Genomic DNA, 24,917 nt, shown 5'->3' with positions numbered 1-24,917 from the left:
TCCTTCAGAGGAGACTGAATAAAGGGCCCAAACTACATTCTTGAGATGTGCTGAATGTAATATCATACAAACAAACAAAAGGTACCCCACAGACAAGCCTGAATATTGTGATTAATCATTTTAATTTAAAAATTTTAGACCATTAACATTTACTTATCTCTGATATCTCAGTGAGATTTTTAGAACATCATACATAACTGTGAACCACTATGTTTTGTGTGTACATATATATTTATGTATATAAGGCAATGAAGCATATTCTATTTATGGGAATTTAAGCCTTACCAAGAACCTGTGTCAGCCACGGGAGATGTGTAAATAGAAAAGGAAGCAGCTGGGATAAAATGAAAAAACATAAACTAATCAAACTCTAGACTGCAGTAAAAGCTGCCATGAAAGAAGAAAATAAAAACCAAAAATTAACACCACATAGAGCAAAAGATCAATATTTTATCGACTGACAACACACTGCTGTGTAGTCATTGGTCAGTCATTATCCATATTGATTTTATGCCACTGCACTTTGGCTCTGGCTTAGCCATACACACATATTCTTCCTTTTTTTCCACTTTTCTACCTAAAATAATGGCTGTCTTCAATATGAATAAAGGTCACTCAAGTCAGCCAAATAACTCTATGCACTCCAGGTCAGAGTCTGAAGAAGAATGACTTATGGGCACCCGAGATGAGGACTCAGACGCTGCTGGACAGGGCAGAACCTGCCATTCCAACATCACTGCTCCGTCCACAATGGCACTGCAACACACACTGTGGAAGAAGGGGCAGATAGATGTTTGTAACTCAGTTCTGGATGACCTTTAACAGTAGATATTTGAGTGCTGGAGCTCAGCAAGCAGATATAAAGGCTGGCTACTTGGAAACTAAGGTCCTGTACTGCAAGCAAAAGCTGCCTGGCTTGCAATGACAATTACTAATTCTTGACATACTGTTAAAAAACACATGTGGCTAATGGTGAAATTAATCAGGAATTGGTTCTGGAGAGTGGATAGCCTGCTGTCCACATGCAGGAATTTACAAGCAGGAATTTACATGAAGAAATTTACAAGGAATTTACAAGGAATGAACTGTGAATCAAAGACCAAGCAGGTAAGGTCCTTAACAGGGCTTCAATTGCTGGCAAAGCAGTTTTGAATGAAGGAAAGTATGAGGTTAAATAGACCATTAAGAGTTGGGTCTTCAGTCAACTAATAAAAAAGTATATTTTAGGCCTGTATTGAAGGTATAGCAAAAACAGAGGAAACAAAGTCTTAAGGCATATTCATTATGGGAAAATGTACATCAGCACTATTAAATCTTGGGCTTTCCTTACCTCTTGCAGTAGCTGAAAATATGGGTTTATTTATGTTCTAGAGCAGCTATGACTAAAGAATTAAGTACAGTTACCCAGTTTTGGGAAAGGGCCTACACTTTAGTGTTTTGGGTGACTTCTTTGGGTAGCAATCCCAGTAAGGGAAGGAAAGTGACCTTTTTTCTATTGAATTGGCCCATGGAATGGGCCTTTCTGACTGCACTCCTCAATGTGAAAGCATCTCCTACTCACAATTTCTGTCTGCCTTGTCAGCATCTTTTTTTCCCAAAGTATGGAAGAATATAATATTTACAAGGTGTTCTCTTCAATGTTATGATCCAAGAGAAAAATGCTTGTTCCCAGCTTTCTGTAGGAAGATCTGCATCTGTGAGTCAGTGCTAATGCCTCATCATTATTCATATGCCAAACAGACGCTTCACAATCCTTCTTGATTCAGAGGTGATAAAAGATAAATTTTTAAGCTTCTAACAGCAGAGTGCAGTGTGTTACAAGGAAAACATACTGGAGTTAGGCTTAAAATATATACAAATCTTTTCTGCATTGTTTTATTAACCAGTATGGGGCAGTTGTTTAATTTTTGTTTATAAGAAATTGAGAATTATGATGATGTTAAACTCCTGTTGGAAAGTTACTTGAGTGACTAAATAACTCTAGTACCTTCTATCTGGTTTTCTTACAGCAGACCAATGAACTACCTTGCTACAGAGTGAGAATACTGCAGCTGTACAGCTTTCCACAGAACTATGAAGCAGAGCCACATTTGTGGCAAAGGATGTCATCCTGCCGAGTGAGGAATTCCTGGCCCACCAGGGAAACAGAGCATTTTGTGCAGCTAAAGCATTCCCCGTGCCACTGGCGCTCCTCAAATGAGATGTATTTGGCACCTCCCAGAGCTGAAAGAGAGTATGAAAAAAAAAAAAAAAGAATATCTGAATCCAGTATTTCTGGTTCAGTAATGCAACAGTTGACTTTCTGATGTGTGATCAGGTTGTCATTCATACAGTGAACGGGAAAATGAACAAAAATTCATAGTGTGAAATGTTCTTTATTGGCTGAATTGAAAAATATCTTTAAAATTTAAACAGTGGGAAGTATTTCAAGAAAAGCCACAAGTCACTTGCTTGCATATCCCATTATGAGATCTGAACACAGTGGGTTTATCATAATGTCCATTCAGGTTTGCTGATCTTCCCAACAAACTCTCGTGGAAATTATTTGCCATATTTGCATAGTTTCTGTACAACTCTGAATGAAATTTAATAATTAAGTTTCTTCGAGATGGATTCATTTGGAAATTACCAGAGAATGGGATTCCTAGCAAAATTATCTGAAATAAAATCTTGAAGACTGGGGGAATTTGAATAGTTTTGATGCTTTTTTTTTTGCTGTTGTTTTGTGGTTTTGGTATTTTTTAAGTCATGCACATGGGATTGGGTATTCAATGATTTCGTTGTCCAATGACATGTGCAGCATGCTCCTGTAAGAATCAGGAATTACTTTTCAACAGCTGACTCCACACATAATAGGATTAAAGTGCAGAGCACCAGCAAATGCTCTCAGAAAACTCCAACTATCATAGGCCAGTGACACACATGTCTAAATATAAATCATATATAAGTATACAAGGATTCATGAAACAGAGTTCTGCTGCATTTGGCAAGCTTTCTAATTTGACAGGTGTGCCTTACCAGCAGGCAGTTAATCTGTGTTCAGTTTGATCACATTTGCATTTAAAAACAAAATCACAGAGGGGCTTGTGTGTACTGTCCTGGGAAGAGCAAAAAAAAAGCACTTTTTAAAATATTCTTAAGGAGGAATTTTCTACAGAAAACACTACATCAAACAATGCCTTTGGGCCCATAAAACCATTCCGCATCTCTTAGGGAACATGTGTGATCAGTATGTCCTAGCAAGACACAGAGAGAGTCTCTCTGATAGTTAACTCCTTCAGTCCTCATTATGATGGGAATAATTTTAATGTTTTTTTCCTAAAGTGAAAGTCTTTGAGTGGAGACTGATGATTCATTTGTGTCTGCTTCCCTCTAGAAGACGAGACTCACCTGCAATAGGTTTCTTGCAAGCAGCACACTTCTTGGCATGAAATTTGCTGAAACAGTCTACACAGTATGGGTACTCATCTTTGGAAATGAATCTTTGTCCAGACAGCTGAGTGTTACACACAGCACACACAAAGCATTCTTTATGCCAAGGCTGGTCATGGTAGGCCACTCCTCCAGAAGTTATAACCTAATACATAGACAAACAAGGGCAGAGCAAAGAAACAAAGGTGTGGATCATGAAGGATTGTCCAGTCCTTCATAAGTACTTCCATTTGTTTTCTGTCTTCCAACATGCACAAGAGAAGAAAGTGTGGTCACATCAACTTTTTTTTCATCTGGATTATCCATTTAACTAATCTGCAGTTGAATTCCATACGTTACTGGTTTGTTATTTTCAATTTTCTATCACAATACAACCTCATAATTTGTAATAAGTGCGTTATCTTTAAATGAAATTTTTCTATTACACTGTAGCTAAGTGTTTAGAATCAGGCATGCTCTCAGAAGAGAAATTCTCAGTGATAGGCAGTGGGTGAGAGAACTGATGCTGAGATAATAGTTAATCTCCAGCCAGTATTTTGCTGTCTCTCAAGTGCAACAATATTTTAAATAGGAAGACAGTAAAGAAACAGAAGTAAAACAGAAAGGTGAGCTACACAGTCAGCAGAAGAAAAAAAATCAGGTTTATCAGTGTCATCAACTTCTCTTGGCCAGCAATACACTCACAGCTCTGCACTGGTTATTTCTGAAGTGGGAAATTTCCAGTTGTTCTGTGGCTCCCATATGTGTGGCAAGGAGCTGGTTTCACAGAATTTGTGAGAGACTGTACAGAGAAATTTCTATAAAGATGAGCTGTAAGATAGTGTTTCTACTATCAAGTCACACGCATGACAGAGAATTAATGAATGAGTGAATGAATGAATGAATAATGTTGGAACAGGAGGAGAAAAAGTTGAAGAAACTTAAGTAAAAAATAGTGGTATCATCAAATTTCCCTGGAGAATACAGCTTCAGGAAAATCAAGAATAATATGGGCTCATGTCAAGCAATGAAGAGATTTAAATATTTTCCAATCCCTTTAACATTCCAGTTTTGGGCTATTTTGTGGTTACGTTTGCTTTAGCATTAAAATCTAAAATTTGCTGACAAAAATTCAAGATTCAGTTTGGCAATTTAATATATTTGGGCTGAATTCTCATGCATGGGAATTGATGCAATTTTCAGAAATAAAATGGCTTTAGCTAATATGTAGGGGGACTATTTGCATTCCTGGAATTTTAAAGAAGCAAATCCTGATTATTTCATGTAGGTGGTGCTAATATCAATGCCTGTAATAAACATTGAGCATAATTACTATAATTGCTATGTGTTCATTTAATGCAAGTTAAAGGCTAGATGTAAAGACTTGGGAATATATAAAAGCACTTTCTGAAGTTTAGCTACTGAAGAAAAAAGTAGGCAGCATATTTTCCTGAAATTAAAAGCTTTTGTTAGAGGTAGAGATTTACAGGTAATCATTACATAACTACAGGAAATTATAAGTTATTTGATGAAGTGGAAAAAAAAAAGCTTCCAGAGTGCTGCAGGTACTAAAGAATAAGTAAAATTCTGCCCTAAAAAACAGCTTAAAACATTTCCCTAGAGGAAAATATCACACTAAAATAGTGTGATGCTTTGAGTATTTTCATCAACAAGAGACAATCTTAAAACATAAGAAATCAAGGGAGGGAAGAATTGATTTATCTGTGCTTGGGGGAAAGAAGAAATCAAATCAAGGTTTCTGGTACCCATAAGGGTATCATCACATATTGCATCAGTGGGACTCCTGACTGGTGTTATCACAATTGAATGTTACTTGATCTGCTAATTGGCTGATACATTTCAAGAAAAAATAGCCAAGATTGTGGATGATTTGCTCAGTTCAGGTGGCTAATTATGCATATGAATACATCTGAAAAACAATGGAAAGAGAGGCATGTTTACAAAGGCAAAATCAGGAAAGGGATTTATATAACTTTCCATTTAACCTTTGCTAAAAATCACAATCAATAACTAAAGAAACCCAAGGTATTTGTTTGCAAATAAGATTATTTCAGATATAATCAGTCTTATATTAACAAGAGTGGACAGCAGACAGTGCCACAGTTGCCTTTCAGTGTCCAGTGTCAGTGGGAAGATCCTGATCTTACTCTTAGCTCACCACACGTTTCACGTGATCCAGCCCTTTCTCCCATGAGCAATATTGCCTCACTAGGGCATTATTTGCATTGTGTGTTTAATTACCTTTTTGCAAGCATAGCAATGGTGAGCAAATTGCTTCTCAAAACAGGGCACACAGTAATTCTCATTGTCTTTGGTGATTAATGGTTTTGTTCCCAATGGTTGCTGACAATACTGGCAAACAAAACAGGATTCATGCCAGGAGCTTCCCTGAAATTCCATTTTACGTGAACCTGAAAAAAACCAAAATGAACAATCCTCTCAGATATAGCCTTGTAATATAGGTTTTAAATGTTGGGAATGCTCTTGTTTTTGAACCTTCTAGCTCAGCATCAGATAACCCAAGAAAACATCTTCAAATTAATAGAGCTTGTAAGAATGCACTTGAAATTTCAAGAACACATTCAGTGCCATATATTCATCTGCCATAAGATGTGCTGAATTGCCTAAGCTGTGATTTTTCGAGTTCTTATATGAATTTTTAGGTGTTTTTTTTGATTATGCTTAAATTGCTCAGTTTCTCTCAAACCAGCCAACTCAGTGATAATGTTCAGGTACACAGCAATTTTATTAATTAGAAATTAATTTGTTGGATGTTTAGTACATTTATTATTGTCCTGTCTTCTATCTTTCTTAAACTAAGGCTCCTTCACTTATAAATGCATTATTTATATTAATCAGCTTAAATTGGCAACTTTCTAAAAGTAAATATTTTTTCTGTGATAGAACACTGCCTTCTGTGATACTACACTGCCTTCTCCTATAGCTCACCATTTCTGTCCTAGACCAGCAATTCTTTAAACATATTTAACTACATGCTTTTGATACAGCACAAGGACAGAAAGCTGCTCAGTTAAATGTTTGTCAAAGGAGTCTCAGAGCTTTTATCTCTGTGTACAGGTGTCCAATCTTGATATAAAAACATAAGTGTAAGATATGCACATATATCTGGGAGCAGCTTTTCCAGTGGATCTCCATCGTCAGCTTCCTATCTGTAGGTAGGTAAGACTGCACAGAGAGGTGCAAGGTGCTTTTCCATCCTTTCCACATGAGGAAGAGGATTGCTGCTATATCTGATTAATCCCACTGTGCCTGTTTCCTGAAATGTGGGGCCAGTGGAGAAACTGCTGGCTGTATTTAGACACAAAAGGTTTGCAGCTTCATCCCAGTGATCAGAAGGCAATTTCACTGTCTTTCACCACCAGGTCTTTTCAACACAGAGCTAGCAAGTTGATGAGAAGGAAGTCAATGATATAGAGACTGGCTGGCATTCCCACGTCTCTGTTGCGGTGTTTCTCATACCTTCGGGCACTTGCTGCAAGGATTTACACTCTGTGACAAAACAAGCAGCATGGATTTATACCAGAAGATAATGATGCAAACCTGAGTGTATTCTGGCATTTTTTTTACCAAATCTAGTGAGGTGTGCCTATTTGACAATATTTTTGTAAACTATGTACAATTGAGGCAGTTTATAATCCATTAAATGAACACAACTGTATTTTTACAATATTTGTTTCCATTAATGCAGATTTTTACTTGTAATGAAAAGGAAACAAACTGTAAAAATCCAAATTAGTGTTATAAGTTGAATACAACCTGAGTAATCTAGTACCAATAGTAAGACTATAATTTTGCACAGCCTGGATCTTACTGTTCGGCATTAAGATATACTGAAAAATAAAATTCCAACGTCACTGCCAAATTTACTGACGTTCTCTGTTCCAAAAGCTAGGGACCCACTTTCCCAAGCAAGCAGCTTCCTTTTGCAACAAATGGTGCTGTGGCTTCTCTCAGATGCCTGTGAAGAGGCAGCTTTTGGGTCATACTCTGCTGTAAGAGCTTTACTGATGTGGTAGAAATGAAAAGTCTAGAGTGGGTCCTGAACAGATAGAATCAAAAGCTGAGAAGCAGTTTAGTGTGAAGTGCAGAATTTTCAAGAGTGCTAATGGCAGGAAGTAGGCCTATTGTAAACATGCACAATATTGTAAAATGGACTTGTATTCCTTTCAGTAAAAATGCTGCTAATGATTTGAAAGCATATTGTCATGTTTTGACAATTTAAATAAAACATATTTCTGAGTGAAAGCACTAGTATAAAGAACACAAGCACAGGGTCTGTTCAATGTGGAAAACATGCAGATGACTTGTCTAATGTGGCACTTGTGCTCACAATACCTCAGTTTGTCTTCCTATGCTGACAACGGGATCTGCTTCCTAAGAACTGCAACAAAATCAAGGACATCACATGAACACATTTTGCCCTGCATTGAACTCTTAATATTTTTATAAGGATTCATAAGACCTGTCAGTGGTATCAGAAGTGTCTGCCTGCCTTCTCTCCACTGATGGGAGAATGCTACTCATAAAGGATGAGTAGTCACCTCCAAGCTGTTCTGAAAGTCAAGGACCTCATAGCTTGGTTATTCCAGAGGAGGGTATCATTAAAAATGTGGTTCCATTTCTCAGTAAAGGGCCCCTGTTATCTTACCAGGCATAATGGTCTTCTGGCAGTGAAAACATTTGGATGAATACTCATCAGAGTAGCACTCAGTACACAGCAAGACCTCATCCTTGGCAGCAAATGGTTTCTCCACGAGTGAGCGACTGCACTTGGCACACCTGAAGCACCCCTCATGCCAGTGGCGGCCTTTGTAGGCCAGATCCTTGGAGAAAGTAACTTCATGTTAGTGAAAACATTTATTTACAGTGCTTTTATCCTTCTACTCCTTCCAGAACTAAAACAAAAAAGTAAAAGCATTGCAGTGATGGATCCAACCAGAAGTGTGCTCAGGAAAGGTGCAGGTGCTCAATGTCACTGTTGTGACATTGTGACTTTTGTGACGTTGTGACTGTTGTGTAGATCTCTTTCAGAGGCCATTGGGAGCTGCTTTGGCAGAATGTCCTTCCTTATGTAACACAGAGGTATGTTTTTATTGGAAGAATCATGTTATATATTACAGGTGTCTTTCAAGGGGAAACAAGTGATCAACATTTTTTATGTGCACAGACCACTGGAGAGGAAGCCCATATTCTATAGAATTTGAAGTGAACCTTATGTATTTTCAATGTTACTATTTCTTCTTCCAGCTGACATGACATAATTCTAATAGCTGTCAGAAAACAAGCAATTAAAATCTCATTGAGAACAAAATGATTGTTAGTAATATTTTAAAAAATCATTGCTTTTGTTTACATCTGACATAAATCCTCCTGAAAGCTTGACAGAAAAAAGTTTAAGAGTAAGTGGGCTTAAGGGTTGAAAGAGCTAACAATATATATGTATATGAAAGAGCTTAATGATATATATGTATGAGATCCTGACTAAGAATTCAAAAAAAGACCAAACAGCAGATTTAATTTTCCCACAGTTAGAAAAGCAAGGGAAAAATGCACCTCCAAAAAACCTTCCCAGCTTAAAAAATGAACCCTTCCAGGGCTCTTTTATAAGTAAGAAACACAAAAGGGCACAAATCCAATCTCATTGTTCTCCTTGATCATGCCCCTGCCTTTTAAAGAGCTAAAAATAAAAGAAATGCCATGCTTGGTTTCAGGAGGTGCTGAGCACATAGCATTTTCATTTGCTTTAGTTAGCACTCTGAACCTTGCAGGAACCAGGCTGTCAGCCCGGAGCAGCCCCAGGCAAGGACTGGGTGAGGAGGAGAGGAAAACACCAAGCTCTGTCCCCTTGGCAGAGGTGAGACAATCAGCTGTAGATCTCTGTGTGCCACTTTTCTAGATGTCTCTAGCCAGGTGCACTCCTTTGTCTGCTTTTTTCTCCTATTTTTTCCTTCCACTCAGTCCAAAGACCTGGCTTTTTGTTTATGATCTTCAACAATAGTAATCTTGTCACTGATTTAATTTTTGATTTTAAAGGTGAAATTAAGTGAACTCAAAGCATGTGCTCTCCTGTTGAATCTGACGGGTGCCACATGTTTACCCACACTGTGAGTGAAATGCTGATGAGACTTTGAGGAGTGTCTTCATCCAAATCAGCATTTCCCTTGGATGATTCCTGTATGCACACTATGTACCTTGATGTGATTGGGCTGGGAAAGCCTTCCAAGAGGTTTATTTCAATATCTTTGTGTCCTTTTATTTCTAAGGAACATAGGCAAAGAGAACATGGGGAGAAGGTGGCCAGTACACACTGGACTTGGCAAAACAAATGCCTTTTGATAGGTTTCATTTGACCTTAAAATTCAATGTCAAGTATACGTCCTCTAAATTGAAGTATGGGGTACTAGAAACCCTGTCAAAGACCACAGAGGAAATTGAATTATTAATTAGTTTTGTAAAAAATGGAGAGGTGAAAGGAAAGACAAGGTCAGAAACACTACCACTGATACACCACCTGTGAGATGAGCAAGGTAAGCACGGAATTAAACAGAAATAAAAAACCCCTCATTTCCAAAAGAGGGAGAATATGCAAACTATAAACATGTTGTCTTCTCAGCTTGGCATCTGCTTGTCAACACCTACAGTAAAAGCAATTTATTCAATGCTCAAAATATTTTTTCAATGAGCACGTCTCAGAAATTCCAAGGTGTCAATCAACCTGATACACTGAATTACACCCCCCACCCTATCACCCCCCAGCACTGTGCAGCCTCTGCAGCCAGTGGGTGGCTGGAGGTGAAGGATGTAGCCCAGCTGAGGTCCACACAGCCTTGCTGTGTGCTTGGGGTATATGCACGTGCAGATTTCCTCATCTTTGACCCCAGAGCTTTCCTATTCAGGGAAAACAGCACTGTTTCACTCTGCTCTGTGGGGATGTACAACAGCTATGCTTAAGTCTCTTCAGTGATACAGGGATATGCAAAGGGGTGGGTGTCACATCTACCACTAAAGAAATTGGATTTGTGTATAATTTAACAAGGAACAAAAAGAGCAAGCCAAATCTGTACCTTGGAGCTGCACTCAATGGGCAGCTTGCACTCTTGGCAGGGGTTGGCGTACAGGCTGTCGTAACACGGGACGCAGTAAGCGTTCTCACCCCTTAGTGCATATTTCCTGCCACGCAGAGACTGCAGGCAGAAATGGCAGTCTGTGTGGCTGCTGGTCATCCTGCTGGGGCCCTCCACGTGCTCTGCAAAAGATGGGAAAATTGGGCAATTCAGTGCGTGATGCTTGCTCAAATACTAAGTAACGCCGCATTACGTGTGGAAGTTGGACAGGCATTTCCTGGTCATTTGCAGGGCCCTGGATTTCTTAATGCTGGCTTGTTCAACAGTAAAATGGTAGCCTTTAACAACACATACTGTGAATTGTATCACCTACATGATGGGGAGCAAGAGGGCTGCTTCAGCTTATTCTAACACTGTTTCAGGTCAGACACCTGAAAATGAAGCCAACTTCACATTCTCTGTGTAAAACTACTGGCATTATGAGCATTATGTACTGGATTCCGAGATATGGTTCATGCAGATATTGGGTAATGGAGATAGAAGCAATAATTCAGAAATGAAACCAACTGAGGAGTTAAAAGGCTGAAGAGAAGAGGCAGGAACTTTGTAGTGTGTTCCTGACTTTCTCTTGATACTCCTGTCCTTCTGCTTGTTCCTTTCTTTTCTAAATACCCTCACATCTACCTGACCCAATGGAAGGAAGGCAAGGGACTCCAGGATATATGACTGTTTTTTGCATTATCCCAACTGTGCTGCTAATATTTGGTGGCATTGTAAGGTCGCACAAATTCCCCTGGACAGCAATAGAGTGAAATATAAAGAAAAATAGACTAAACAATAAGTCAAGCAAAATCAGAACTCAAAGAAAGCTTTCCTTGTTGTTATTGGAAAAGATTGTTTTTTCTTACATATTTCTTTATTTCTATATCAGATTCCACATTGGCAGTACCAAAATAACGTGAAATAATTTATATTTCTGTGCCAGACAAGTGCAGGAAATACCACAAATCTATTGAGAGTCACTTGTATGAATTTCCCATCCTTCAGTTTTTCAGGCTAAAGAGGCTTGGACAAGCATCCAAACCTTGGCTTCTTATAGATCTGCAATTGTGAATGTTTTAAGGATTGTGGAGATGAAGCCCTATTTCAGTCTTCTTATTTCTGGTTGGATCATCATCACTTTGCTAAAATTGGGTCTTGATTCTTGGAAATGATGGAAGAAGAAACCAAAAAGTTCACAGTGAAGCAACCCCAAAAACATCTGCTGAGCTCATTGGGTTGCACTCTTCATTAAACTCAAAGGGTGCAGCTGTAGCCAGCACCAGCAATCATGAATTTTAGAGGAGTTGAAAATGGCTGGGAAAGGTCTCCTAAAGTATCCTAAAATATCTCTCACATATCAGTGACTTCGGGCAGCTGAAATTTTTGCACTTTGAAAAACAGGGCAAATTAGTTCCTCTTAACCAGATGCATAGCTTGAGAGTAAGGAAGAACATACAGAGGACAATATTTGAGGGAGTTCTTAGCCATGACAAAGCCTCCATCTAGTCCACTCAGAGTTACACCCTCATACTTTGTTTTTATGCACTCACTGACTGTCTTATACCCATGGTTGAGCTTTAAAAAGGCATAAAATCTTTTTCTGGGTTTTTACTTCAGTAAGCTCTTAACCAAAATGGTTGTTTGAGCTGTGACAAAAAAACAATTACTGCAGGTTTCCACTGGCACCAGTGCATAAGATCAGGCATTTATTAATTAATCTTTTCTGGGACGTGTAGTAGTAAAACACTGGAAAGGGGGTAGGGAGCAAGGCTGTCATACTAATTTCAGACCAAAAGTAATGACTTGATTGGAAAATTCGTTGCTCCTGTAAATTGAAAATCTTTAGAGTTGAATTGATATATTTTATTTCCTACTACCCTTAATATTACTACACTCTGTCAGCCAAGACAGGGTGTAGTAAGGAAATAAAATAATCTGGAACTCAGATCAGTGGGAAACATGCTTTCTTAAAATATTTCTGATGTGTTTTATGTGATATCCTTGGAAAAATAATATAACAGGGCTTGAATCAGGACTTCCATTTCCTTAAGATCAAACAGAGATTTGAATGTGTAACAAAAAAAACCATTTATATGAGAAAATGACATCCATCAGCTTGTACATTTACAGAACATGACATATAAAACCAGGCAGAGCTCAGTGCATTTAATGCACAATCACAGTCATGACCAAAGCCAAGGTTAAGTTTTGCGCATTTTGCTCTTTGTGGGGGAAGAAGTATAAACTGGTGTCTAAGGACACAATCAAGGAGTGTTTGTGGTTAACTGTGCTCCATAGTCAAGGTCAGGCTTGAAACTGGGTTTCAGAGGATTTTTATTTATTTTTTTAGTGGGAATTAAAGTAATGAACTGCCTTGGAGGATAACCCTGAGTGAACCACTGTTCTGATGCCCTCCGTGCTGGATCAGTACTCCTGATTCCTGACAGAGCTTCATCTCAGCCTAAAAGTGGCAACAGCAAAATCCAAACAGGGTATTCATGAAAAGTTTTGTTACTTATAGAGCATTTTTGTTGCCCAAAGCTCTCCAACAAATATCTGTAGAAACATCTGTCCCGTATCTGTAGAAACATCTCTGTTTTTCATTCTAATGAATGTCATCCAGGTTTTAAGTTATCATAAACTACATTCCAAGTAATTTTCTTTAAAAAGTGATTCTCTTTATTATTACTTTTTTCCCCCAGGAAGTCAGTCTGTCCCAGGAAGCCCAGGCTGTGTGCACAAATAAGACCCACTAATGTAATACTTGAGAACTACTGAATATGCAATGCTATTTTCCTCCTAAACCCCTATATGGATATTGGAGCAAAGTGCTCTTAGTCCTGTTCTACAGATGACAGTTGTTGCTTGAGGACTTAATAAAGTACCCCCAAGAACGGAGTCAAAGCTTGAGAGTGTCCTTGGGCTGCTTCTCTAGTAAAATGCTCAAGTTGTCCCAAACTTTTCTTCAGACAGTCTTCAGAGTTTGACCATGAATCATCATAAAAGACCATGTTTGGGAATGAAGCAGCAATGGTGAGCAAAAGAATGAAGATTTTTTGCAAACCTTTTGGCAAAAGTATGGATAACCTTTGAGAACTACTTTTGCCATTAGAAAATGCAACAAAAGGGCGAATCTCGTCTCTCCCAGCACCGCTTATCCTTGCTCCAATAAATAAGTAATGGTACGAGGGCCATGCAGTGAAGTAGAATGTTTTTCTTGTGCTTTGATCCTAATCTCTAGAGAAATATGTTTACTTTAAGTTTGCTGGAAGCTAGACTTTGTGTTTTGAAGGTCAGCTAAGAAATCTCTGGAGATCGGATGTTATTCACTCTCATGGAATGAAACGCTGACTCCAGCATTCCAGCTGCTAACTCGACTCCTAGGCACAGGGAAAGACTGCAATGTTGCCATTCCTTGGGAAAAGATGATTTTATTATTTAAATTGGAACATCTTAAATTGGAAGCTAAATACTGTTGATTTTTATGTACCTAGTCAGCAGGGGTATGAGGTATCATTTTTAATGTTAAGAATATTCCAAGGAGGCGCAGAGAGATGTTGCCAAGGACGTGAGGATATTGTAATTGGAGTCCCTGGGGTCAGATTTGAGAATGCAGCAGTTTCATGGACTGAATGATAAAAGAGATGAAAATACAAAAAAGAGAGCTGGCTAGTCAGCCTGCTGTTAAAGCAGATTGAGATAGAATTTACCTACAACAAATTAGGACAGGGACTTTCTGGAGAGTCAAATTATTTCCCATAAAATGCAGAGAACTAGAAGATTTCCAGTGAAGAAAGCTGTAAGAACATGGTTGTGAAGTTGTGAATCCTGATAGACATGGAACCATCAGGAAAAGAATGCTTTTTTCCTCACTGGAGTCAAAAAGCAGAGCCAGAAGGTTCATATATGTTTCAATAATTAATCTTTATGTTTTCTATAAATATATGTTAATCTCCCTCACACATACAAAAATAAAAAACCCAGAAACATTTGTACTACTTAGAAATCAATTAGTATATACATATGGATGTAGATATTTACATATAGATAAAAATGTTCTATCTTTCACTTTGTGGAAATTCTAATAGACTATTTCTCAATCTAAATATACCTGCCATTGAACTTCATCATCTTTTTCTTTAAGAACATACAGTTATTGGAAAAAGTCTTCTTCTTAGAGAGGCATAAAGGAAAAAAACAGATGGGAAAAAAAAATCCTTTCAATAGCAGTGAAGGATAAGAAAAACAATTTGATATTTTATGATATCAAAGCTGCCCTGCATCCCTGCAAGCTGCCCTAGGCATTGTTGATTTTCAGGTAAGTGCATGTTTTAATCTTCTAATGCTATTTTCCTTATTTGCATGAATTTTCTGGCTTCATTTTCCCTATTTCTATTTTTGTCTCATGCATTTACATATATTAAAGGTTCTGTAATATTTGCTTTTCTAAAAATAGTTAGAGAAGCAATAGGAACTGGGGGCATGTATTACAGATCAAGTCAAGCCAAGAACCTACAGGAAAGAAGACACAGATACTAACTCTGAACTATCTTATCTCTGTGGCACAGGACAGTAATACAGCACCAGGTTCTGGAAGCATCTGAGTGAGTGCAGAGCTCTCACTGCTGAAATTCTCCTTTAAGCAGCCAGGACAGATGCCACAAGTGACACTGTTTTGGTGGGGTATGAAGGCAAAGCACATATTTTAGAGGTTGGTCTGGTAATTTGTACTGAATTGTACTGTGTTTACACACCCCTGACTACAAGCAAAAAGGGCAAGAGCTATGGCTTAACTAGGGAATCAAGCATCTCAGGAATTTTGTAATTTTTTCCTTAATTGGTATTGCTGTCTGCTTTGTTTACACCGCACAAACTCAAATGGTGCAGTCATCTAAATTCTTCCTTTTTTTTCTCTTCTGAAATAATTTAACCCACATTTTTACAGGTTTTCACACAGTCTAGTAGAGCCACAGTTTTCTCCTGTGTCATTATGGAGCTCATTCCTTTCTGACTACTGTCAAATGTATGAATAAAATGAAGTGATGAAATAAGTCAGCTGTTGTAACTTTCAATGTAAAATCCTGTCATTATTCTTAGTTGTATTTCCCATATTGACAGAGTGGCTCCCACAGCAAACTGGCAGATGACACCAGAATGGGAGGAGAGGCTGATACACCACATGGATGTGCTGTTATCCAGAGGGACCTCCCAAAACTGGAGGAGTGGGGTGACAGGATGCTCATGAGGTTCAGCAGGGGGAGTTGCCAGGTGATGGACCACAGAAAATTTATCACTGCTGAATGGCAAAAGAGGGAGGGTAAAAGTATCCAAAAACCCTCAGTATTCTTTTATGGGCACTGGAATAGGAGTGGGGGCATTCTCATAACAACAAAATTGGTCTCTTGTAAATGCTTGTTCTTTCCAAGTACCCTTTTCTTGCATTGACACTCACCTACAATCCATGATTAGGGAATCATGAATGATACTTCAAAAAGTGTTTCAATAAACAGAAAGTGGAAATTTCAAATGAAAACATGCACTGAAGTCCTGATCTGAAACTACCACCAGTGAGTTCATTCCTATTGTGCAAATCAACTAGACCAGGCTGCTCAATGCCCCATCCAATCTGGCTGTGAAAAGTTCCAGGGTGGGGCATCCATAATTTTTCTGTGCAACCTGTTCCAGTGCCCAACCCCTTCACAGTGAAGAATTTCTTCCTATTATAAATTTCTTTCTACTATTAATTTCCCATCTTTCAGTTTGTACCCATTAGTCCTTGTCCTATCCCTACAGTTCCTGATGAGGAGTCCCTCTCCAGCTTCCCCTAGGCCCCCTTTGGGTACTAGTAGGGAGCAGCATCAGAGGAGCACTTTGGAACCATCTCTGCTAGAACAGCATCTGCACAAAATGCCTGCACAGCTGGGCAGAAAGCCCCAAGGACACAGCAGCACCTCAGCCATACTCTGACAGCACCTGGCAGGGAAACACCTCCCTGAAGTGACACAAGCCAAGAAACGATACCTGTTGTACAAGGGTGAGTGGAGCGTCCCGAGGTCACTGATCAAAACAGCCTTGCCACTAACAAGAAGTAACAGAACTTCAACAGGGAATGCTGATTCTGAAAGTAATCTTTAAGATCTTAATGGAAAAAAAATGCAATTTTTCATCTTTGCAGGTATCCTAGCTGTAGACACCAGATTTCCCTACCCTTAAGTTTTATTTCAGGAATACCAAGGTGGATGAAGATTACTCTGTTGTGTGAGAAGGGGTGCATCACATGAATTACAATAATATTTTTTTAAATAACTGCAACTGTCTACACAGCACAGCTTTTTCTAGAAGGGCTATTTAAAAGCCTGTGACCTACTTAGAACTGCTTTAAGAAATAAAATGAACAAAAATATAAAGATCATCAGCAGCAGCATTGTTAGCAACAAGCTAAAATTGGAAAATATTTTCATTACCCAATTTAAAAAGAGAAATGCTTGCTTCCCCAAACCCAAACAGAAATCCCCCAAATGATAATCAAGCATCTGCTGCAGTGGTTTTTCGTCTTATCTCCAGCTGTGCTATGTCAACCTGACCTAATTTCCTGAGGAAAAATATAAACTGAGAAGTGGCACTCTTTTAATAAAAGGATGACACCTTATCAAAATGAAGCAAATCGAAAATGTTCTAGTCTCAGCCTTGTTAAGAGATGGTGATGAGTTAGATGGCATTGCAGCTTAGGAAAAGTAAAGTCTACTGTCAGTAGTGTTGGTACGCAAGATCTCTACTTCAATTATCATTGTTTCCAGGTATTTTGGTTTGCAGGCCAAATATTCCACAGGCCAGTTTTGCTGCTTGCAGTGCTCCCTCAGGCTTGGCTGGCACCTTCTTATCAAGCTCATCTCTGAAAAAAGGGGTGATGTGGCTCTGCAGAGAAGCCCTAGGCTGCTTATTACACCAACAGGAATCACTGTTTGTAAAGCCACTGCTGCACAGTCTAAGAAATGCTGGCCACTGCCACTGTAACACTGCAAATGTCTTCCCATGATATGTGAGGTGTTTGGGGTGACCACTGCTGTGTCACTCTCCAATCCTTCCCAAGGGAAAACAGGCTTCAGGATGGGCAATTCCAAGAGGCAGGATCAAGAAATAATGGAATGTTCTGGGTTGGAAGGGACCTTAAAGATCACCTATTTCCAACCCCCTGCCATGGGCAGGGACCCCTCCCAGGGGACCAGGCTGCTCAGAGCCCCATCCAGCCGGGCCCCATCCACACCGTCAGGGTGGAACATCCACAGCTTCTCTAGGCAGCAAGGAGAGAAGGGCTAAGCAGAAACATTGAAGAGAGCTAGAAACAGCCTGATCTCTACCTATGACTCTGGAATTTTGATGACAACACAGTAGGTATGGTTATGATATTTAGCATTAATGATGCTCTGCAGTTGCACTGTTTTTGGAATACAGAGATATCATAATAACAATAGAAGCATAATAAAGTACATATGCATATATTGTATCTGCTGGGTAGACAGACCGTGAAGCATACAAGCTGGTAAAGAAAATCTGAAAGAAGTGTCACTCTTTGTATTCTACCATTTTTACAGTAATGAACTGGTTATATGATGTAACTGAGACAGATGGCGAGAAAGGTCTCTAGGAGAGCTCATAACAACCAACCAACATGAAAATGTGCTCTGGGTACTCTTTAACAGACTTGTTTCCCTTCCTTCTGCTCCCTCTAAGTGTTACATGACCACCTGCTGTGTCTTCTCTTACAACAGATCACTTGGAACACTGACATCTATGTGCAAATTTATGTAACTGAATAATTTATCTCAATTCACGAATGTCAAATTAGGTGATTTAATATTTTCTGGATTAGGGTTTAATTCTGCAGTTTAGGGTTGGTGTGCTATTATCTATTGGGCAGTGCTGTGCACAATTCTGTTTTGAAGCGTCAGCATCTGCGCTATGGTTGCTGTTACAAAATAGCGCAATTCAGCTGTGTGTGCATACCACCAGTGATGTGGAATTATAGCAGGGTGGCTTTTTGCTTTTAATTCTTGCCCTGGGTGCCTTAAACACACTGTGGACAGGAAAGCCTTATTAGTTTATCTACATAGGTGCATCAGGGACAGGCTGCTCCCTTTTGGGCTAGGGAAAAAAATATTAAATATTCAGATATACACATTCTTTTACATCATATTCCACATTCACTGTTGATAGTTACCCAGCACATTTCATTCTAGCACAGACAAAGGATATATGTATATTCACAATGTACAAACACTTTCAGAATTGGTCTCCCAAAAGGAATTTTGAAGGCAGAGAACATTTTTAGGAGAACCCTTTTAGGACTGGGGCTGGTAGAAAAAAGTACATCAAGTGGCTTTTTGTTTGTCCTCTACCAGGGAGGAAAAATAACAGTGTCACTAGGACAAATATAGGAAAAAAATGTTGGTGTTTTTCCTATTTTTGCTCTTTAAATATGTGGCTTTGTGCATCATCCATTAAGCAGGCAAAAAATGTTACTTAAAGACCTCTGGAGTCTCGAGCAGTTGAGTAGATAATGTGCTGTCAACCACGACAGGGGATAACATGGCATTGACTCAGATTTATCTTAATCCTCACATCCTGTGGCAGCAACAACACCCAGTCCTTACAGAGGCTCAGCCCTGGGTTCCCACCAGTGACATTTGCCCCCTGCTTGAAGCCTTTGTGACTCTTGCATTACCTGTTCTGCCTTCTTGGGAGATAAAATCTGCAGAACAATTATGTGACTGGGTATCCTAACATTTCCCTCAATTCTTAAAGTCTCTGCACCACACATTAAACATTTTCTACTTAAAATACTCTAGAAGTCACTATGATTTAAAATTAGTAGACCATGGTATTCTGTTTTTCTTTATTATGATGTGAGGTTACTGACCTTTCAGTAACTGCCCTGCTGGGATTTTTGTAATGTCCTGATATATGTGAAAAAGTCTTTTTTGCTGTTGTTTTGTTTTTGGCACCATGACTTCAGAGTGAATTTCTTTCTGTGATTATAAATACACACCATCTAAAAATTGGTTCCAGTCTAGGATTGACCTTATCTGATTGAAGAAAAATTAAGGCTAAAGTTTATCTGAACACCCAAGACAGTCAACATTTGCTTCAGACAAATAAACCCCACCACTAAGTCTTAGAATGCTGGAGGAAATTTGGCAAGAATGAAGAAATTCCTCTCTAACATTAAGGAACATTTTAAGAACATGTAATTTAACTCAAGGATATTGTGGAACAGTGAGTCCACTGATACCAGCAGAGTCTGGTTGATGTGAACTTATTCTAGTGACAATGTGAAGAGTGTAGCAACAACCATCTTTGCAAACCTTGAATGGATTTGATTGGTTTTGGTAGAGGATGGTGCTCAGAGACCATAATTCTGACCAGCTGTGGTGAAAAAGGTTCATCTGAGGGGGAGAGTAGAACACAGTGGCAGAAACTGCACCAAGCTACAAACACAATCCAAAGCCTTTCTGCTAATTTGTGTTAAATTTATTAAAAGTTTTCAGTGAAATGTCTAAGCTAGTGATCAAACAAATTAAGAATTCTGCTACCGTATTTTTTAAAAATCTAACAAAACCAGTCTGTTTGGGCTTTTAATTTGAAATATTTCTCAATGTTCTTCAACTTTCAAGCACTAAACTAAACAAAGATTGCCAATTGGAAGACCAGCATGAAATAATTTTTACTCTAAACATTTTTTCCCATGCAAGTTAGATTTTTGAACTCTAATTATGCCACAGTTTTGCACGTTTTAGTACATAAATGAATCATGATGTGGCTGAATTTCAAACCTGAAGAGCTCACTTGAGAAAGACTGAACTTGATAAGCAAGTTTAAGCCCAGTACTGTTATGGGCTTCTGATAAATAGAATTAAACCTAAACCTTTGAGGTATTTTACGGCTCTCCTTTCAAAGGTTTCAGAATGCTTTTCTAACAACAGTAATAAAGTAATCCAAAAACACATTTGTGAGTTACTTTTCTTCAGAAAAGATTAATACTTGTCAAAGCAAAGTAATTGAATTCCTCAAGGTCAGGGAGCAAACCTTTGTGAGTGGGAACAAAAGAAGCCATTCACTGCACCTCTGCCATGAGATGGGTCTGCTCATCAGGCTGTATCCATGTCACTGGCCTGGGATAGTTAAAAGCAGTGTGCAAAGGTTGCCAACTGGTCAGTTCCCAGTGCTAGAGGTAGAAAACACTTCCAAATTTAGCCAAAGCAATAAAATGTTCCAGTTGCGCACTTTGCGGTTGTCCTTTATGACTCTGAGGTTATGATGAATATTCTTATGCAAAATCTTCTGTCAACAACTACACCATCCTCTGGCACTTGGCCATTCTTGCTATTAATTCTGCAACCTATGCACAAAGACACATTACAGGGAGATTAACATTTTTCTGGCTGATAAAGCCTCTCAAGTGTGAGGCCAGCGACCAGCTAGGACAGCCTGTTCAGATCCATTACCCACACAACGCTGAGATGCGCAAGAATTAACCAGTCCTCTTACATGGACCTTGAACAAATTCAAAGGCAACCATAGCTGGGAAGAAAAGTAGCACACTAGCATGGATGAAGGAGAATCAAAAAAACCTCTTAAGTTTAAGAAAGGGGAAAAAGTAGGGACCATAGCTGACACGTACTATATGGCAACAGGGAATGGGGATATTCACAAAAACTAGTTTAACCTGGTGAAGCTAATGAGTAAGGCACCTTTTTTAGCTAAAGGACAGATATAAATTCCTCTCCAGGGTGACTTCTAGCAGAAATTAAACTTAGCCATCATTGTGAAGGAACTAAGGCAGTGTAGCTTCCCTTTGTGAGTCTTGTCCTTCCCTTTTATCTCTGCTACAGAATTTCTGTCATGGGGTGTTATTAATTTGTTTTCTTGGAGTCATGTTTGCATATTTCCACAAAAATGTCCTTACTTGATCCCTCTTACATTTTACAGGAAAACACAAATGCATGAAACAAGGAGCTCACAGCCTCCTTTCTCATAAGAGCTGCATGCCCCGTTCTCAAAAGAATGAGTTCAGCTACAGCAGCCCAAGTGGAGCATCAGCAGCATTTCACTACACCAGCTTCCAAACATAGGGCTCTAGAGATTTTAACAGAACAGTTGAACTAGAAATGATTAATTTATGAGCATCGTTTACCCTAAATTGGCAGGGAAGTGTGGAGTAAAACTCCGCTTGGATTTACTCTCCAGGCAATCTAAAAGCCTTGACAACACCTCGAGCTTGAGCCGGCAGGAGGGCTGCTCCTTCCAACAGGTTTGGAATTTCACCCTCTGATTTTGGGCTTGATGTTTGGAAGCATGCTGATTAAAATATTTTTTCTGTCTGTCCCTGGTTAGGTAATACTAAAAGTTTTTAACTGTTCTTTCAAGAAATAAAATTCTGGTAGGGAAAAGAAATGAAAAAAACTGGGATTATTGGTACGAAGCTGATGGAACATGTCTTACTATATCAACCAAAAAATACACACTTTATTAATTATGACTGCCTGCAAATAATTTGGAGACAGCATACAACAGAATCTCTTTCAAGCAGCTTTTGAATTCATTTTTCTTTAAGCCTACAAGTTAGTTAGTATCATCTCAATATTCTACCAGTTAAATACCCTTGAGTCAGTGACTTTCCTGCAGTAAAATTACATGAGTTGACCATCAGCAATCTGTAACAATGTTAATGTATCAAATCCACTATAGTTTCTTCTGTTACTGTACAAATAACAACTTGTTGCACAAAGAGAAGAAAAATATTAACACAAAGAAAAAAAAGGCATCTGAAACTTAATTTCTAAATGTAAATTCAAAAAAATTATGATCCTAAAAATAAAGATAACCCCAAGTGTCTTATGGAGGGAAAATTTGGAGATGATAATTGTTTACAGCAATATTTTGATTTCTTATAAAAGCCAGCTTGGAAACTGTTTTACTTCCAAAATCAAGAACAATCCACATTAGGTGTTAAAAGCACTCGTGCTAGAAACAAATGACTTGACAGAAAAGACACAACCTAGAATTTTTTCTTGCAAAAGCAAATGAAATCTTGCTAGGAGATAAAAATGTAATGGGAAAAAGCACATTAATTTTTTGTTGGATGGTTCTTTGGGGTAAACAAAACTCATCCTCATCTCTTTACAAAGGAAACCCAGACAATCTTTCCACAAATTAGTGGGTGAGCCAATTACTACAATGGAAAGAATTAATAAAAAATTATTTAATCTTTTTAAAAAACTCTTTCTCTTTAGGTACACACCATTAAAAACATAATATATATGTGGAAGTCTACATCTGATTTATTCAGCAGTTTTCTGAGGAAAAACTTCCTGCATGCTTGCTCAAAACATTAAATTAAGTACCTTCTATACTAACAAGTTTAAAGCTTATCAGATGAAGGAATAATGGAGAAAAAGCCTCAATACTCACATTTAGTTTTCAGCTGCTTCTCTCGGTAACTTGCGCAGTAAAATAAAGGAAGAAATAATTACACGTCTTCACAGAAACAAGCATCCATCAAGTCCAAAAGAAACAGCACACTTTGCCAGAGCTATTTGAGGGTCCCATCCGAATTTGCCTGGATGGGGGAAGGCTGAGGGTCAGTTTGTTTCCCTTAGACCTCATGACATGCAAATATGTGGCTGCCTCACCACTGAATCAAATCATTCTTTGACATGCTGTGTTTACAAATGGCAAATGCATACCATGTAGGAGGTTCTTAAAGGAACATATTTCTGAGACTTCTCAAAAGGAAAAAGGCATTTCTGTTAAAAAACAAAACTATTCAGTGCAAGGGCAAAAAGAAAGATGGAACATTATTCATCCCCAGATACACACTAGTTCAAGCATAATGCATTCAAAAGACATCATGTGGGCTTGTAAATCAGAAAAGAAAAAGAAAAGTTGTAATTACTGAAGTCTGATTGTTGTGTACAGGAAACTATCTCAGGGGAGGGGGGTGGGGGGCAGGAAAAAAACCTCCTCCAGTTTCAGGAAAGACGTTCAGGGACACAGTAGAACTCAAAATTCTGACATGGCTGAAGCATTTTCTGGGCTGTTACCATTTGCTGCTTTCCACCAGGTGGGAAGGTGCTCACAAGGATTACCATCAGCGTGGCAGCAATGGACTCCTCTAAGCTCTTTCTCAATATTTCCCAGTATTTCTGGCTTTTGAGTCACAGCCTCCTCCTCTACTTTCTGCTTGGGCCCAACAGGGGCCAGCTCTCACAGACAGGCTCCAGCATGCACAGAGCATTCAGAGGTCCTTGTACTTTGCATATGATTCTATGCAGACCCTTAACCAAGTGCAGCTGAAAGTCAGGATATTGTGTCCATTTAAAAAAGCAGGCTGAGGTTAGGCAGAGTTAAGAAAGGATGGCTGCTTGTGGTATGAACCACAACTGACCTCAAGGCAGATTTTTCCACAACCAAGAGCCAATAGATCTGAATCACTCGGTCTACAACATCAAGTGGGTGGGAGCTGTTCAACATCATAGACAGAAGAAAGATGGAAATGTTTGAATGGTTTAAATATGTATTACGTTATCTTAGTACTTTGGTAAAATTGCCAAATCTGGACATGTTCTGGAGGTTATCTGTGTCTAGATAGTGTCTCACAGTTAAGACTGATCCTCTGACTACTATTGCCAAGACCTGATGATCTCTGCTCGTAGTCTTGTTAAACCTCTCCAGACATGCAGTCGTTACTTAAACAAGACTGATCTCTTTCCTCCTGTTTTAATTTGTTCTACAAGTTTTATTTATACCAAGGACCTTTAATTTCAAGCCTGTGATTTTAGCAGATTGAGGAGAGAGAGGACCAGTTAGGTGTGAATTTGAGTCTAGAATGAGAATCACAGTTTTCTCTTGCCTTCCTTCCAGAAAGAAAAAAACCCAATAGTACAGTTCTTAACCAAGTACCTTTTCAAGTTCATAAATCAGATCCAGACAGAAGTATTTCTCAAGCAGATCTGTTGAGAGAGCTAATGACACTTAGAAATACTAACACAGTATGTTCTTGCCATCAAGGACGAGAAGTTCAGACACATCCTATTGCACATCACTTTTTTTATGATTCAAAGACTACCCTCAAACTTGTCTAAGCTGTAGATAGAGATAAGAACTATATTAATAGAAGACAGGCCCAGAGGAACTTCTAAAACAGAATCAGGGTTTTCCCTAACAGGTACAAATTATGTACAAATGAGGAGGTCAGCAAAATCCTATTATTTCTTCAGACTATCAATTAGATGATGTCCCTTGCAGCTCCTGCAGCACTTCTTGACCTTTCTGAAATACAAAGCAGCTTATTTTATCTGT

The 24,917-nt window shown here is 38.7% G+C and overlaps 1 protein-coding gene across 1 annotated transcript; it reads right to left on the bottom strand.

Moving 5' to 3' along the window:
* Nucleotides 1-214: 214 nt before the first annotated feature.
* Nucleotides 215-23,176, bottom strand: FHL5 (four and a half LIM domains 5). Its single transcript, XM_058802234.1, has 6 exons — nt 23,028-23,176; nt 10,518-10,699; nt 8,102-8,276; nt 5,674-5,843; nt 3,391-3,577; nt 215-2,223 (listed from the first exon to the last, which is right to left on the bottom strand). Exons 2-6 carry the CDS (start codon nt 10,674-10,676, stop codon nt 2,072-2,074), a joined length of 843 nt encoding a protein of 280 aa, XP_058658217.1. The 5' UTR covers nt 10,677-10,699; nt 23,028-23,176; the 3' UTR covers nt 215-2,071.
* Nucleotides 23,177-24,917: the final 1,741 nt, after the last annotated feature.

This window comes from Ammospiza caudacuta, chromosome 3 (genome assembly GCF_027887145.1).
Source record: "Ammospiza caudacuta isolate bAmmCau1 chromosome 3, bAmmCau1.pri, whole genome shotgun sequence".
Classification (NCBI taxonomy): Eukaryota; Metazoa; Chordata; class Aves; order Passeriformes; family Passerellidae; genus Ammospiza; species Ammospiza caudacuta.
This window is presented reverse-complemented; position numbering and strand designations above follow the sequence as displayed.